Here is a 14,573-nt window from a genome sequence, read left to right on the forward strand (position 1 = left end):
TGTATGTATTCCCTCTGACAAATTTCAGTGTAAAAAAAAAATATATATACAGGTTCAAATTTAATACACAGAAGCAAGGTCAAAATATTTGGCACAAGCTATACGTCACACAAATCTTTTGTACAGTAGGACCTCGATCAGTAAACAGTCACAATTTGAGAAAGGTCCCACTTGCCATTCAATAGAACAGACTCACATTATGCACAAAAAATGTATATTTATAACTATGCAAGTTATTTCATCTGAAGTACAGTAATACAAAAAAAACAACAACAACAACATCAGGATTCATTGTATCTACATAGGTCAAGAAAATAAGATTTCATCTTACGTTTAAATCCAGATAGGCTGATGGCCTGTCTGAAAGAGGATTGCAGAGAGTTCCAGTATTTTGGGCCTGCCAGTGCGACAGTGTTATTTTCATTGAAGTACAGAAAGTACAATTTGTTATGCATCAGCATTTTCCACACGTTCAGGGCTGCCAACCTTGAGTGAGAGTTTGGCGTGAGACACTGCGAGGGAGCGGAGCGACCTCCTGGCCAGCGCCTGGCGGCCTGCCTGCTGTGCGGCCGTACGTTCACAGTCAGTGTATGTAAAGTGATGTAAAGCACACGTCATAGCCATACATGTACTGTAATTTGCCAAAAGTACAAGCTACGCTCACGTGGTATGGGTAGAAACCAATCGTAATCCAATAGCTTGTCTTTGCGTGTGAACCGAAAACGATTATTATTGGTTAAGCTTTACACCTGTGCGGGAAAATCTGGAAATTTTTGGCTTGGGCATATCGATATTCGGAATATCAGAGAATTTAGATATATATTTATTTTTGTAGTCTTGTACATTCCATTTTGGGGGTTTAGCGTGAGATTTCGTTTATCAGAGTGAGACAGTAAAAACTGGTTGAATTGCGTGAGTCTAATGCTCAATGCATGAGAGTTGGCAGCCCAGATATAATTAATGATGTGTATTATTTCTTAGATACTATGAGAAGTGTTTTATTACAAATAAGGTTGAATTGCAATAACTGTCATTGATGAGTTGTGTGTACTGATGGTGCCTTCCTTGCATGGCCATTTCTAGGGACGTCGATACATGGTTTGAGAGTGAGGGACTGAATGTAGGGTTTTTCTGGGAAAGAGAATGTTTTTCGTCTATATATGTAAAACATAGACAGTTCTACTGGATGCTATTACTATACCATCTGTTTTTTGACAGGTGCTACATGTTAACTATTGCATGGAGTCTTTGTTTCAAAAGAGAGCAATTTTAAGAAGCAATGATGTCATCAGTCATAGATTCCTCAGTTTCTTGTGACATGAAAGACAATCTTTTCACCCCTTGCAGTGACTTGTGTGGCTGCAGTAAACTCAAGAAGACAGTTTCTCAACATATTGCCATGGCAACACTGGATGAAGTAAAGAATGTCTTCAAAGATGCAGATGCTGTCTGTTTTGATGTGGATAGCACGCTCATCGAGGATGAATCCATAGATGAACTGGCAAAGTTCTGCGGAGTCGGTGACCAAGTTAAAGAACTGTAAAGAGCCCTCTGATCTTCTTCTCCCCCCCCCCCCCCCCCCCCCCACACACACTTCCTAGTTAGGACATACAACATGACATACAACAGGATTTGGATTTGTAATATGATCATTCACACTTTTTGAGATTTGTTACATGTATACATAAAATCAAGAGTGTAGAGAGGGGAAAAGCAGCTTTGTCGCTCAGTCCAAGAGCAGTGATCTAGTAACAAAAAGCAGCAAGCGATTTGGAATGTATTTTGGCAGAGAAGTCTAAATAAACCTCCTCAGAGCATGAACTGTGATAATGATTCATAATAATCCATTATTAAAGGACAAGTTCACCTTCATAAACATAAGGATTGAGAGAATGTAGCAATATTAGTAGAACACATCATTGAAAGTTTGAGGAAAATCAGACAATCCGTTCAAAAGTTATGAATTTTTGAAGTTTTTGTGCAGAAACCGCTGGATGAGAAGACTACTGCAGTGTATGAATAACTTAGATGTCACATGCATACAACAATATAAGGAAAATATAAAGAGAATTTCACAAAATGCCATCTTTTGAAAAAAGTACACATTCCCCTGACTCGTTACTGACAAATGTTGTGGGTAATATTATTCCCCCTGCCTTTAGAAAGAGGCAAGTCAAGAGCTCTTTTATTATGCGAAAAAAGTGAAAATATGTTGAATTTTCTTTTACATTTTCTTTATACTGTTGTACGCATATGACTCACAAGCTGTAGTAGTCTCCTCATCCAGCGGTTCCAACACAAAAATTTTAAAAATTCATAACTTTTGCATCGATTGTCCAATTTTCCTCAAACTTTCACTGATGTGTTCTACTAATATTGTTGCATTCTCTCAATCCTTATGTTCATGAAGGTGAACTTGTCCTTTAAGATGGCGACTTCTCAAGGTGCAATTCTTCCTAGGTCGTACACATTTTAATGTCGATGCAGGGGCAGTAAAGGGGTGGCACAAAAAATATTTCTGCTGCCACTTCCGGGTTTCATCAGCTGACAAGCAAAAAATAAATGAATAAAAGGCAAGCACAATTTACGATTTTTAAAAAAATAATTAAGGGGGGGGGGGGAGGGGCACCAAATTTAAGGGGTGCACTCCCTTTTTTTTTTCAATTTTCTCCTTTGATTTCTTTTGTTATAGCAAAAAATAAAAAGGGGCATGCACATATGTTAGTAAAACCATCCATGTTCCACTGCTATCCAAACAGGACCAACAAGGCCATGGGAGGTCAGATGAGTTACAAGGAGACGCTGGAAGCTAGACTGGATCTGATCAAACCAAGCAGGGACACCATGGAAAGATTCAATAAAGAGAATCCACCAAGGTTTACCAAGGGTGTTGAGTGAGTAGCACTTTTAAAAAGCATGTTTTTTGTTTTGTTTTGTGTTTTTTTGTGTATTTTTTTTTTTTTTGCTCAGCCACCCGCAGAGCACACAAGATCATGTGGAAGACTACAAGAGATTCAGAAAGTCTGCCAATATGATTCAAAATTTGGCAGGACAGGTGCATTAACCTTAACTAGGGGGGGGGGGGGGCCTCTGAAGCCCCCCCTCAACGTTCCGCGTGATGTATCGCTACTGCGAAAAGCTATCGCCGCGATGTTTCATTACTTTTTTCTTCCGAGTCTCCCGCATCTTTTGACACCAAATTTGTGATACCCGGGCGCTGTTCCGAAGTTGTGCATAAATATGTACGTGCATATGTCATACCAAAAATTGCTCAAAAACGTGAATTCGTGTACAATTTCAATGCAAACTGTGCTTAGGGGCTAATTTAATAAAAGCATGTTTATTTTGGGGTTATATTGATTAAATCAATTAATAACATATTTTCTTGTTCGGAACCATATCGCGGACAAATTTCATCGAAAAAACATTGGAGAACGAGGAAAAAATACAGAACGCATCTTTTGACACCAAATTTGTGATACCCAGGCGCTGTTCCGAAGTTACGCATAAATATGTACGTGCATATGTCATACCAAAAATTGCTCAAAAACGTGAATTCGTGTACAATTTCAATGCAAACTGTGCTTAGGGGCTAATTTAATAAAAGCATGTTTATTTTGGGGTTATATTGATTAAATCAATTAATAACATATTTTCTTGTTCGGAACCATATCGCGGACAAATTTCATCGAAAAAACATTGGAGAACGAGGAAAAAATACAGAACGCATCTTTTGACACCAAATTTGTGATACCCAGGCGCTGTTCCGAAGTTACGCATAAATATGTACGTGCATATGTCATACCAAAAATTGCTCAAAAACGTGAATTCGTGTACAATTTCAATGCAAACTGTGCTTAGGGGCTAATTTAATAAAAGCATGTTTATTTTGGGGTTATATTGATTACATCAATTAATAACATATTTTCTTGTTCGGAACAATGTCGCGGACAAATTTCATCGAAAAAACATTGGAGAATGAAGAAAAAATACAGAAATACACAAGAAATTAAAAAAACAATAAAATACTTCAGAATATTTTTTTTGATGGCACAAGTTTCTTCTCTGACATTTACTAAGGACACTAAAAAGAATATTTACACAAAAAATGTGCCTGTTTTGAGTTTTATTTCGTGATATATACCAAATTGTCTGATTTCATGCATCATTGTGCATAAATTAGCATAATTTAGCATAAATGATAACTTCATGGTACTTTAGATTACATCATAGGCAATGTGTGTGCCAATTTTCGTCCCGATTACGCGGTCGATGGCCGAGATCTGGATCACCCCCGGCTCTATCATCTACCTAAATACCCCGGCCTAGTTAGGGTTAACCCTATCTTAATGGGGTTTTTTGTGGAATGAAAAGGGGACTCTAAAACCGATGGTTTACTACAGTGCACTCCTGTTATAACGAAATGCTCGGGACCGGCAGTTTTCTTTCGTTATAACGAAATTTCGTTATAACCGAACAAATACAATATATAACGAAAACTAGGAAACCACGTATGCATATTCTGTTTGCTGAATACTCATCATACACTGGAAAGCTATGTGAAATGTGATGGAAAGCTGTATTACAATGATAAACGCAGGTTCCCCTCAGAAAATGTGCGTGACACAAGGAGCGAACACACAGTGGTGAGAAGTGTTCACCCATGCAGAAATGCTATATATTATGCTTGTTCCGCTACATATTTTCGAAAGCAATTCGCATTTCATTATAACGGAGCACATTTCTTTTGTTTTTCTTTGTCCGTGGCGCTCGGAAAAGACTTCGTTATAACGGAAATTTCGCTATAACCGTGTTCGTTATAAGCGAATTTTGTACCATAGACTTTAATGGTGATAATTTTGGGACCAGAAGATTTACTTCGTTATAACGAAATTTCGTTATAACCGTGTTCGTTGTAACGGGAGTGCACTGTACAATGTATTGGTGGAGATGAGAATTTGGCTTTTAACTTTTTTCGAGATACCAGGAAACCACTTATAAAATAATACAGAGCATACCAGTCTAGAAGGAATTCAAAGTTTATTTGATGAAAATCGCCTTTGTAATGGCTGAGGCACCCAAAAACAAAGTAAAACAAAGTGATGATAATAAAAACTGGGTCCCACCTTTTATTACCTCCACCAAGGGAGGAGGTTATATGTTTTCGTTACCGTTGGTTTGTTTGTTCGTTCGTTAGTTAGTTTGTTCTTGTGCAAAATAGCTCAAAAAGTAGTCAACGGATTGGGCTGAAACTTGCAGGAAAGGTTGAGAATGACACAAGTAACAAACGATTAACTTTTGGTAGTGATCCGAAAATTTTTGGGGAATTTATGAAGGATTTTTTATATTTTGGCAGGTAGGGTCAATGAACTTGGGAGTTCAGGCTGCACGTATTTGAGGTTTGCCTGCGCGCGTTAAAGTGCATGCTCTAGTTTCTGCTGGGGCGAGGCGCGCCGTGCAGTTGAGGGTTTATGACGTAACAAAGGCTTGTATATTGGGAAATTGGGCAATTTTTCAGTGGGTGAAAATCACTTATCTCTATGGAAGAGCAAGCTCATTAGTGGAAAGTGACTGCTTGGCGGAGGTCTGCGCTCTCGGAGTGCTTTTCTAGTTAGGATTAGATTTTTTGGATATCTCGGCCATTTCAAAACCAATTTTCACCAAATAAATGCTGAATTCCTCTTGAAATTACATGCTCTTTTATATTTCATAAAAAGTTCCTCATCATCTCACCAAAAAATGTTAGAAATCTGAAGTTAGGTCCCAACAGAAACTGTACAATCCCTTTAAGATGTACTTAATCACACTATTGTACAAAAAAGTGTCGAGAAAAACTGCTAAAAACATGATCGCTCTTTCAAAAAATATGAAAAACTCAAGATTGGCTAGGTTGACCCATTTCACCGATTTTCAGTAATCATACAAAGTCACTGCATGCGACTTTTTGTTGGTTTGTGATGCACGATCACAAATGAATCAGACTTGTCATTCAGAAAGTGGATGATCACACCTTTTTGCCTCCTCCAGGGATCTTGTGAGGAAGCTGAAGTCGCTAGGCGTGGCCATCTACCTGGTAACCGGTGGCTTCACCAGCATTGTCAGGAGCTTTGCCAAGGTTCTTGGTATTCCTGCTACCAACATCTTCGCCAACAAGCTCCTCTTTGACTACGATGGTAAGTAGGAAAAAGATGTGTCAAAGTGTACAGATATTTTCCAGAGTGCTGTTTTGTCACCCAAGCAAAACACTTTCATATAAACATTGTCTGATGAAAGAAATCTGCTGTTAGAAAGATAAATTCTGGATACACAAATTGAATTTACTAGTATTCTGGAGATGTCCCATAAATCCCTACAGTTCAGTTTATTTCATTCTTTCTGCAGGGAATTATGTGACATTTGATGACCGTGAGCCAACTTGCAGCACGGGAGGGAAGCCCCGCGTCATGTCCATTCTAAAGGAGCGGCACGGCTACAAGCGACTTGTGATGATCGGTGACGGAGCCACGGATATGGAAGCATGCCCTCCAGCAGTATGTTATCCCATGGGATCTCTTCATACATTCTCTTTTGTATTGATGGATGTCATGTTGGGTATTACAGTTCAAATTCAAATACAGTGCACTCCCGTTTAACCAACGTGGTAATAATGAAATTCCAGTCAAAATGAAGTCAAAATTCAGGCTGCAACATTATCCACTCTATATATTTTTATTGTTTATTTGTTCTGTTAAAATCTTGATATAACAAAAGAAAATTGCCGGTCCCGAGGACTTTGTTATAACAGGAATCCACTGTAGGTGTTAGGTAACACTTTGCTATGTGCAAAAGTATGTCACTACTTCAAATTTACAGACATTTCAAGAACAATTGAGAGCTTAATATGTGAAAGTGACACAGTAACATGACCAAAATTCACAATTTTGAAACCTACGAAGACATGAGAAGCAAAGACTGTAAATATCTTGCTGCTTGGTTGAAGTTTGGAAGTTATTTTTTATAACTTGACCATGTTAGTTATATTTATATTATATCATATTATTTTATAGTAAAGCAGATTTTTTCTCGTTCATATAGGAGGTATCTCACTGGGCTTCAAAATTGTTAGCGACTCCAGATTTTGCTAGTTGCAAAGACGTCTCCGCAACGTCTCTGAAAATTACACAGTATTCGAGGAGTCGCAAGAAATTTTAACATACTCAATTTTTTTGGAGACTTTTTCCAGTCTCCACGATGTCTCTGAGACATCTCAGAGACGTCGCCGAGACCTGCTGGAGACCAGAAAAACTGGTGAGAGGTCGCAGAGATGTCTTCACGACTCTATTTGATGCTGTTTGACCTACTTTAGAAACCATGTGACCCATCTGCGTGCTGACATCCTGCCTAGATCAAGTCAGGTGATCCTGCAACGGCTCCATCATATTTGAAACTTTCTGACACCTGCCATTACTTCTACCAACATGCCACCCTAGGTCTCCTTGGTGAGACCGCAAGCCATTTTCATGTTGGAGACGTCTTTGCGACTGCTGCGACTATACAGTATATAGATGCTTCCTTATCTATATACTGTATTTTTTCTTTCTTATTTTCTTTCTATCTCCAGGATGCATTCATTGGTTTTGGGGGCAATCAGATCAGAAACAAGGTGCAAGAAGGGGCCAAGTGGTTTGTGACAGACTTCCAAGAACTGATCGCTGCACTGGACTCATGATCTCCAGGAAGTTTTTAAAGTTTTCCTGCTTTAGTAGGGATGATTTATGCTGCATTACTAACCAGTAGCCCACTGACTTCCCAGTGAATGCCTTGCATTTTGAAATATTGAGAGATTTTCTTTCACTCAAGACTATAACATTTAACAATCAAACCCTTGTGAAACTGGACCTGTATTTTGGAATGATTTGAACATGAACCATGTTTTTTGGCCACATTCAATAATTTTTTTGAAAAACAGTGTAAAAAATTCTTCTGAGTTCATACTGAAGTTCCGTGTGAAAGTATCGGTTTTAGATTTTTGGTGATATCCCTATGTTTTTTGACTCTGCTAATTTGTTTGTTTCTGTTTTGTTTGTGTGTTTTTTTTTTCCAGTTCAAATCTGTTTCTTTACACTATTAGGTATGTACAGTCTTGCAAGCCATTTAAAGGCTTTCTCATGTACATTCCCTTTTTCATCATTACAGTTACGAACAAATGTGTACTTTGTGCTGATTTGTATAGTAGTGAATGTATCAATACCTTGTGTTAACGTTGTTTTGATTTGTATGTTATGTGTTTTTTTATCCTTCTGGAACGATGGAAGTACGAAATGAAATGCAATGCAATGAAATGAAATGAAATGAAAAGCAAAGTTATGCCATGCCAACTGCCTGCCAATAACAACATGTCATTTAAACTTCTGTTGATACTGTTTAGCATTGCTGGATTGACAAAACCTTGTACAGAGTATCTCAAAAATGTCAAATGTTCAGGAGAGCAAATAACATGACAGCCAAAGCACTGTAACAAACAGGATCACCTTTCTGTTGACATGATATGGTGGCTTCAATTTTGTGGGTAATTCAGCTTGGATTTGGACAGGACATCACTTGATTGATTATCTAATGATTAACCCTAATCAGGCTGGGGGGGGGGGGGCGGAATCCGCGCCCCCCCTCGACGTTTCGCGCAATATCTTCGCAGCGCGATAAGCTCCCACCGCGATGTTTCATGACTTTTTTTCTTTCAAGTATCGCGCAACTTTTGAGACCAAAATTGTTGCACCCGCGCGTACTGTTTTGACGCGACGCCCATTCGAAGAAAATTTGTCAACCCCAAAATTGCTCCAAAACGTGATTTAGGGTACAAATCCAATGCAAATTGTGTTTTTTCAATTAATTCACATAGAAATTCATATCTTGACTTAGAATGGACGAAATTGATTTATTTTAGCATAATAAAGCTTCGAAAAATGTCTTTTACAAATTTTGGCCAAAAAACAAAAAAAAAAACAAAAGGTCGAAAAACAAGGAAATACATGAGAAATTCAAAAAACAATCAAATACATAAGATATTAGTTTCGATACAGATTTTTTTTTTTATCCTATGTCTCAGAAGAATGATACAAGAAACATTTTAAAAAAGAAATTAGCTTAATTAGAGCATTAATAAGTGATTTAGAGCCCAAAACTGATTTTATGCATAAATTACAATAATTAATTAATATAAAATATAAGAAAATTTTTTCGGAGAAAGCAACCATACATTTTGATAGTATACGTCGCGAGCGTCACGTGTGCCGATTTTCGGCGGGATCACGCGTTCCATAGGCGAGATCTGAAGGGGGGGGGGGGGGCGGAATCCGCCCCCCCCAGATATAGCATAGCCAAGAAAGCCCAGCCTGATTAGGGTTAAGCCAAGAAAATGACTTTTACCAAAATTTGAGATACAAGGTTTTGTCACCTCGGTGATGTAACATCATATATATTTTGCCAGCATATAATTTAGCAATACATGTATGAAATTATAATTCACAATTTACCAAGAAGTTCAATTTGTGATCAAGAACCAAAGATGAGTGTAGAATAGAAAGGAAATATTAGAAGAGAGTAAGGTAAGGAAATGAATAAAAGCAATAAAGTTAGTGACTCCCCACCTTGAGTCAATACAGTGCACTTGTTACTAGAGCCATTTTCCCCCAAGTTTCTGTTTTGCAATATACAGGACTCAAACACTAACATTTTCTCTGTTGGCTCAAATTGTTGAATTTGAAATTTTGGTGGCCAGAAATAAAAGGAATCACAAGATTTCATTTTGAACTTTTGCTGCCCAGTTGGACAGTAAAATATGACCTTCATGGAAATTTAATGCACACCAGGCCTGTGGGAATTTAAAAGACAAGTTCACCTTCATATACACATGTACATTTGGATTGAATGAATGCAATATGCTGTACTGTAGTAGAGCACGTCTGTGAAGATTTGAGGAAAATTGGATAATCAAGTTGCTTTCATGGCGTGATCCCCCCCCCCCCCCCCTTTGCAATTGACATTCATATTGGGCTGACTACTTGTACATGTACTTGGAAAGGGAGGTGTGTTACAACTTCATGTACTTGTATGACAGATATGTAGAAACGTTGTAAATATGACTTGTACAGTATCATATGGCTGTAGTGTATATCACATTTCAGACACATAAGATATTGGTCTATCAAGAATTCATGACGAATCCTACTAATTTTGTTTCTTACAGAGTGGATCATTGCTGGTAATTAGTTTTGCAGATTAAAATGAACTCATGTTTGTGGGACTTTATTTGTGACCCTGCATCACAAAACCAGTTAAGGGCAGATTCTGAAAGAGCAGACTCTAAGCTTTAAAATGACACATAACTCAAGTAAAATGGACTCTCCTTACCTATCTACTATATTTGAAAGAAAGCACACACTCTGGAAATGTGTGAACTGAAAAAAAAAAAGAGGATCTGAAGTGCAGGATCTATTCAAGCGCTTAATCTTCACCAAGCTGTGCTGGTTGTACCATGAATGAGACAAAAAAACAGGATGCCAACCACTGTAGCAACAACAATGAAGGAATTACCAGATTAAATTGAAATGAAAAATGCTCTATTAACATATTCTGTTCATGATTACTGCCAACTTTCAAGGGGGTAGCCCTTCCCTTTCAAGAGTTATTAGAGTTGAAAGTGAAGGGTGTGCAAAGGATTTTCAAGAAATGTAAAGTGATCTCTAAAGACGTACCTTGATCACACTACTCTACGAAAAAAGGGTTGTAGAAAAACTGCTGAAAACACACTTTCCCTTTCGTTTTATGACCCGAAACTTAATAGTAATGTACTTGTATGAAGAATAGCTCTTTCAGAAAATATGACAAACTCAAGATTGACTTGGTTGACCCATTTCACCTTTTCAGAGTCCTCACATAAAATCAAGGGGTGCGACTTTTTGTTCGTTTTGTGATGCACTGTCATATTTTGTACTTGTGCACTGTATAGGCTTAGTTCTGTGTGTGTCATATTTTTTGTATGTATCTATGCAGTATGGGGTAGCATGTCTCAGGTATTATCATTTTAAGAAAGGAAAATGAAAATCACCCTTCATGCCTGGCAATTTAATTTTTTAGTTACAATAGTGCAATTAGTAACATTAGCTATTTACTAGTAAGTCCAATGTATTACCTAAAGGTACAGTTATGCTTTGAAGGCCTAGTAATAGACATCTGATTTACAGCCCTTTGGACCACTCCAGTAAGCATTTTGTTGTATTGATTGTGCAAATATACTTCATATTTTGAATTTCGCATCATTATGAAATGACTGCAATTTCATTCAAACTTCTATCTCATAAATTATGTGTAAAATCTGTAGAAATGACAGCCAGTGACCAGTGAATTTCCATATTGGACAATAAATGCAATTCAAACAGACCAACACATTTCATCCAAGGTGCAATGAATCTGTGTATGACCCAAGTGTGAGGAAGAGCATTCATTCATATCCAATTTCATTTTGAAGTTCACCTGGAAATATTTCCTTCGTCAAAACAGTGGCTTTGGAAATTGTGAGTGTTGCACCCAACTTCCTTGTGCATGCAGCTCAGTATGATACGTGTATGAAGAGCTTATCTACTTACATGTACCAAGGAGGTTCGGGAAATGGAGTCACAACAGTCTTATTCGCTTTGATCCCATGCTGGAAGCCGCCACTCAAAAATATTTGAAGTATGTGTCAAACTGGATCTTCCGCTCAGATGCGAAGACAATTGACTCGTGTCTCATTACATAATAACCAGCCACTTTCCAAGGAAGATATGTCTTTGTGATGGTAATTACTTTTCGCTATCCCTACTTCCAAACGATGGGCGGTATATAGACAATGGTAAAGGCACGGGGATGCTTAAATAGAAATTGCTCAAATATTGCTGAAATGGGTATCAAAATTACTCGACTGTATGTGTCTGTACGCTAATCTGACATATTAATTTATAAAGAATTATACTTGAAGATGATACCATATTAGTTTCATTTGGCGGAAATAAGGAGAAAAGTGATAAAACTGACTTTCCATGAGGGTAAAATTTCGAACACTTTCCCAAAATACAGCTCAGATTTACACTTTCGCACATATTTCTGAACGGAATTGACTTTTGTGTTATATGCTTTATCATTAGGTGAAATTTCATCGCATTTGATATATAAACGAGCAGCATATACCCGATATTATGTTAGCGTTAGAAATGAATCTTCAGATTGCTCAGAAAGATGGCGGCTTCAACATCAAACATCAAAGGCACAAATGAACCTGTGGAATTCTTTTGTCAATCCATAGAAAACTGACAGCTGATAGAATAATTATAGTCAGTTGTAACTCCATCTCTCGAACCTCCTTGCATGTACACTGTACATGGATGTAATTTTCAGAAGTTTAATTTGTGTTTTCATTATTTTGTTTTGTGTTATGCTACAAGTCCTGCTCAAAATGAATGACAACTGTTTACATGGATGGATTATGTTAGACAATGCTTATACAGCCCTTACACAATATCTGATACAATTACATTCTTTGTGACAAAACAAGTCTGTATGTCAGTTTAAGCTGATATGGAGGTCAATGACTAAGGAAGATAGTCTTCTTGTCTGTGAGTAATGCAGAGACTCCAACTCTCCCGTTTTCGACGGGAGATCTCCCGCCGAAAACCCATTTTTGCAAAATCTCCTGTTCTCCTGTTTGAGATTTAATTTCTCCCGCCCTGGCTCAATGTCTCCCGTTGGAAAGGATTTCTTACTTATTGCTATCGTATGTTGCAAAAATAAGCCTTAGATAGCACCAGAGAGCATCTATAACCCGAGGAACTTCGCGCTTCGCACACATAAACTTGGAGTCTCCCGTTTGCTAGGGGTTTCAGGCGGGAGAATCTCCAGATCAGAAGGTGCTTGGGGTTGGAGTCTCTGGTAATGATGTACACTCAAGAACCACAAGATACCAGAACCTAATGTGTTAATGCTGGACTTCTGTACCGACTTCTGCAGACAAAACAAACAAAAAATTCTGATTATGATGAATATAACAAAGTATTTGGGTTCTAAACAGGGAAGTACCGGCTATACAAAACATTTGAAATAAAATGCCTGAAAAAGGGTAATTTTTCAATTGAAAGGCATACAGTATTTTCATCTTTTACGCAGGAAAAACATACCGTTTGGTAAAAAAAAACACAAAAAAAAAACCAAAAACCAAAAAAACACCACTATTCACTAGTTGGCAGCTTGGTGCATGTGATCAAACATGTCGAGTAAAATGCATCCAATGTGGATTAGACTTATAAAACAGTTACATGTCATGCAGTTACGGTATCTGCATGTATACACATACAGTGTACTGTAAAAGCGGAAATTTTTGCGGTGTTGAAATTTTTGCCCATTTCGCGCAACCCGAAACTAGCGCGAGAATAAAATCACGCGAATATTTTTGGCTTGCCATATGTTCCAGTAGTTGATGTCTTGATTTCGCGGAATTAAAAACGCGCGAAACTCTTCTTACCCCGCCCATCGCGAAAAATTAGTCGTGCGAAAATATCAACTTTTACAGTACATGTATTATGTTTATGTCATCAATTTGCAGTTAATGAGATTAAATGAGAATCAAGCAAAATTACACTCTGGCTCTTTGGGACTACAATTTGTACAATCAAATGGGCAGAAACAGACTTTGTTAGCTTTAGAAAGCAGACACTGACAAATTTGGTTTGTTGCAAATATACAATTCAATTTTAATGGTACAAAAAGGAAAATTACATTTACAGACAATATAGACGTTACATGTGTAGAGTATATCAAGTTAGCATCAAAAACCTCACGAACCATAAAGATCTTTTAAATGTAACAACTTGAAAAACTTTCATAGATGCATAATCAAGTGCAAGTATGTTTGGTGTTCCCAAACACACTGCATAAGAAGACAATTCTATTGCAGAAAAAAAAAATTTCTCAGTTCCAATATCATAAAGTGAAACATTTGTTAGCTATCATCTTCACACCACTGTTGCTCTTAGATACAGGTGATATTATTTATTTATAGGTGGTAGAGGTCATAGGGTTATTTTAATGTCATATTCATTATAAACAAAGAGAAATGTATGAAGATGATAATGTCATCTAAACACATACGTAGCATCATAACATTTTGCACATCTGCAACAATGCACAGCTCATCAACAGTATTCCAAGTTACTGTACACTGATTTACCATTCATCTATCACTATTAACCCATCTTACCAATATCCTATAAATTGCACAATGTAATAGCTTCCAACACCGTATTTCAGGACTTTGTACCTAACACTGCCCTAATAAAAAACACCCCCCCCCCCCCCCAAAAAAAAAAAAAAAAAAAAAAAAAAATAATAATAATAATAATAATAAAAAAAAAAAAAAAAAAAAAATCAAACCCCAAACAAACAATACAATACATCACATTTCCCAGTAGGCTGCCTACACCTCAATTCATACTCGGTGTGGTATTTTGTAGAAAATGAAATACCTTTTATGTATTGTATACTACACATTATTCCAACCTCATTTT

The 14,573-nt window shown here is 37.4% G+C and overlaps 1 protein-coding gene across 1 annotated transcript; it reads left to right on the forward strand.

The window, feature by feature from the left end:
* The first annotated feature begins 1,399 nt into the window (after positions 1–1,399).
* Positions 1,400–7,708, forward strand: LOC139744175 (phosphoserine phosphatase-like). The gene is made up of 5 exons (XM_071654628.1): positions 1,400–1,539; positions 2,760–2,894; positions 6,028–6,173; positions 6,382–6,530; positions 7,601–7,708. Exons 1-5 carry the CDS (start codon positions 1,400–1,402, stop codon positions 7,706–7,708), a joined length of 678 nt encoding a protein of 225 aa, XP_071510729.1.
* The last annotated feature ends 6,865 nt before the right edge of the window (positions 7,709–14,573 follow it).

Source organism: Diadema antillarum, unplaced genomic scaffold (assembly GCF_040938485.1).
Source record: "Diadema antillarum isolate AM-2024a unplaced genomic scaffold, OU_Dant_1.0 seq00001144_RagTag, whole genome shotgun sequence".
NCBI classification, from domain to species: Eukaryota; Metazoa; Echinodermata; class Echinoidea; order Diadematoida; family Diadematidae; genus Diadema; species Diadema antillarum.

Coding starts and splice junctions, on each gene's coding strand:
- LOC139744175 (XM_071654628.1), top strand. CDS start 1,400: ATGGCAACACTGGATGAAGTAAAGAATGTCTTCAAAGATGCAGATGCT. Junction 6,174..6,381: donor GCTCCTCTTTGACTACGATG/GTAAGTAGGAAA, acceptor TTCTTTCTGCAG/GGAATTATGTGACATTTGAT. Junction 6,531..7,600: donor TGGAAGCATGCCCTCCAGCA/GTATGTTATCCC, acceptor TTCTATCTCCAG/GATGCATTCATTGGTTTTGG.